Below are 3,422 nucleotides of genomic sequence, written 5' to 3'. Positions count from 1 at the left end.
GGGCTCCTCTGAGATAGCATAAGCTTAAACCGCATAACCCAAATCAGTACATCTACCTAAATGTAAAGGAATTCAAGACTTTACAGTAGGAATTTTCATTGCACCTCCAGGAGTTCAGCACTGAGACCCAGTAGATTATCACCCAGTTGATGATTGTTAACATGAGCGGATAGAAGTTTGTGTATGTGGGTTGAAGGGCTGGGGTTACAGAACGTTCTTTGTGTCTCGTCTTTCTAATTATTAAACCGGATGCATACTTGCGGTTTAATGTTTTAGAGTGGTACTTGTCAACCCTAGCAAATCTATACTCGACGAGAACGCATTTTCACAGTTGGGCATGTGATACGGACTATTACAGGATCTCAAGGAGTATTCATTTCTGCAAACCTCGCGCATTTACTCGCATAAATGCATAGACTAACTGTGGCATGATTATTATGATGCTCTGATTTTCGATCGAACACAAGGAATGAAGATTTGATACAAACATATCATGTTTGCATACAAAAGGAAATAACTAATTGGGTATAACGAATTGCAAAAATTCACATAAGCAGCAACAATCTCGAAATGGTCAATTCATACACGAAAAAGAAAGAATTGGTAAGTAAGTACAAATCTAAAAGATGTCTACATATACCACCATCAATAAATTGAAGAATTCGAGGACGCCACAATACCCAGTTAAGCAACCAACTCAACAAATGTTCATTAAAAAAAAACAACGTTCAAATTCCATCATTTCAACAGAGAACAGACCAACCCATAAAAGCCCAAGATAAATTTTGACCGATACCCAGTTGCTAAAATGGGTTTTCGACACAAAAATCAAAAGAACCTCGAAAATTATTATATGATTCCAATCAGAGGTGGACTAAACAAACGACGTAAGCGAAGTGGGGTTCTTCGAAATTCTCATTTTCTCGAGAGCTGAAAGCTGGAAAAGGGCATCTCAGCCACCAAAGAATCGATCAAAAGGAGAAAGAAGAAGAGCCAAAAATAGCAAGTATAGAGCTCAAATCGAGATGGGTCTTCAGTTTACTTACCTTTTACAAAAAAATAGCAAGTATAGAGCTCAAATCGAGATGGGTCTTCAGTTTACTTACCTTTTACAAGAGCGAGGAAATGATTTTGTAGTGCTTCTGTTTTCAGGAGATGGGTCTTCAGTTTACTTACCTTTTACAAGAGCGAGGAAATGATTTTGTAGTGCTTCTGTTTTCAGAGGGTTGTAAATTAGCAAACTTTGCGAATGATTTTTATCGAGAGATTAATCAAACAAGCTCCCATGAGGGAAATTTTTGATTTATTTATTTATTTTCAGGTTAGATTGCTGGGGTTTTTTTTTCCTTTTTCCGTTAGTGCTTTGCATCTTCAATATTTTCAAAATAGTCCCTCTAATAATTGAAATTGATACAACAGGCTTTAATATTGCTTAGGCACCCCAACAAAGTTCACCCATATTTTCACTTGAATATCTCAAATTAATTATTAACACATTGATTTACTGAAGTTTCAATTTTATTTCACTTTGATATTGCTGTTCATCATCTGTTAATTTTTTTTGTTAATTTATATCACATTCTTAGCATGTGATGCATGTATATCTAGTTACCCAGTTGCTAAGTACATGATTCAAAGTTAATAGAAAACATCTAACCAGGTCTAAATAGAGTAATATAGAAAGTGAAAGGGGATTGAAACTTTAGGTTATAGAAATGTTTAAAAATTACTAAAAAAAGCACTTCGACACATCAAAGTGAAAATAGAGTGAAACTTTGGGGGTATGAAAGTGTTAAAAGATTACTTTAGGGTACCAAAGTAGAAGATTGAGTAAACTTTGGGGCTGCGAAAGTGAAAGCAACCCTAATTTGGAGGGTAAAATAGATTTTAGGGGGGTAACTTTAAAAAAAAACACTACCAGGCTCACAAACGATAAACCAGCGAGCCATGGCTCTCCTCCACTTCCACTCCTCCCTCTCCCTCTCCCTCTCCCTCGCTCGCGTCACCTCCTCCATCAACCCTAACCCTAACCCTAAAAAGCCCAACAACCCAACTCCATCCCGCGACCTCCGCATCGATTTCGGCAAGCACAAGGGCAGAATGCTGGGCTCCCTCCCCTCCGCCTACCTCCGCTGGATCTCCTCCTCCCTCCGCTCCGGCGACTCCCTCCGCTGGGCCGAGCTCGCCGACGACGTCCTCGATGACCCGGTCTACAGAGACCGCATCGAGTGGGAGCACGCCGAGAGGATACTCAGCGGCAATAACGCGAACACCTTGCGTGCGTCGACGAACTCCTCCGTCTCGGGGCTGCTGGAGATTAGCGAGAGGTTTGGGTGGGATAATGAGGATAGGGATGGGTGGGCCCTGGTCGATTTTGGGCTTCTGGGGACTTCTAAAGGGGGGAGGATACCTAGGGTTAGGGTTGGGGATGGGGGAGGGAGGAGAGCTCTTGGTGGTGATAAAGCAAACGCATTGCGGGCGTCTTCGAACTCTGGGGTTTCGGGTTTGTTGGGTCGAGGTAGATTGAGGGGAAGTGGGAGTAATGGGTTCGTGAAGGGGGAGAGTGGGAGGAGAGAGGAGAGGAGACAGAGGAAGAGGGCGAAGAGGGAGACAATGAGGGTGGAGGAGGAGGAGGAGGAATTAGGGTTTGGAGGGAGGAATTTGGGTGGTTTGGGAGGGAACCCATTTCCGGGGCGAGGAGCTTTGCTTGATAAGATTAAGAGAGGAGGGGAGTGATGGATTTGATTGGTTATTTTTGATAAAAAAAACAATGATATTTTTTGTATCTTGTGTTGGTGTGGAAATTGTGTTGTCAAGTTTTAGCTGTGGATATAAGCAGAATCTTTGGTATGGTAGTTGAAGTTCTGGTAAAATTCTTGAGAGCTTTGAGATAACCAGATAATCTCTCAATGTGCAAGGTATGTTCTTCTTGATTGTATTTGTATCAGCAGTTAATGCTTTTTTCCCTAGACATCAGCTAGCTCGCATGGCTTAAGGGAGTTGTAGAATCTAGATTATTGTTGAGACTGCATTTACGTTAATATATATTTGCCCATGTCTCTCTTATGTCTAACTCATCTATATCTCTTGGTCAAGTGTTTCATAAGAAGTAAGAACTACTTGTAGAACTTTATGTTGATACATGTGCATCACGACCTTTTTGTCACAAAGTTGTATGTTTGAGAGAAAAAAAATTCTTCATGTTATGATGATCATTTATTTGGTGCTCGTTATGGACCTACTATGGTCGTTAACTGTCTAGTTGTTGATAAGTTTCACTTTGCATCTTGTGCCGGTTACTCAGAAGAAAAGAAAAATGTCTATATGATGTGAAAGATGACCAACGCATTTTTTGACTGAAGATATGATAGTCCAAATTTCATTCAAACCCACATGAACACACATGCACACACACATATGAG

General features: G+C 40.7%; 2 protein-coding genes across 2 annotated transcripts in view; one reads left to right on the top strand and one right to left on the bottom strand.

Moving 5' to 3' along the window:
* The window catches only part of LOC109836418 (protein PHOSPHATE STARVATION RESPONSE 2-like), a 4,207-nt gene extending 3,061 nt beyond the window's left edge, over positions 1–1,146 (bottom strand). Inside the window, exon 1 of the mRNA XM_020404311.1 lies at positions 1,107–1,146. The gene's annotated coding sequence lies outside the window, so the exon portion shown is untranslated. The remainder of the gene's footprint in view (positions 1–1,106) is intronic.
* Positions 1,913–3,422, top strand: part of LOC109836416 — a 3,720-nt gene continuing 2,210 nt past the window's right edge. The window contains exon 1 of the mRNA XM_020404309.1: positions 1,913–2,918. Within this exon, the coding sequence (XP_020259898.1) occupies positions 1,948–2,736 (789 nt within the window). The 5' untranslated portion in view covers positions 1,913–1,947 and the 3' untranslated portion in view covers positions 2,737–2,918. The remainder of the gene's footprint in view (positions 2,919–3,422) is intronic.

This window comes from Asparagus officinalis, chromosome 4 (genome assembly GCF_001876935.1).
Source record: "Asparagus officinalis chromosome 4, Aspof.V1, whole genome shotgun sequence".
NCBI classification, from domain to species: Eukaryota; Viridiplantae; Streptophyta; class Magnoliopsida; order Asparagales; family Asparagaceae; genus Asparagus; species Asparagus officinalis.
This window is presented reverse-complemented; position numbering and strand designations above follow the sequence as displayed.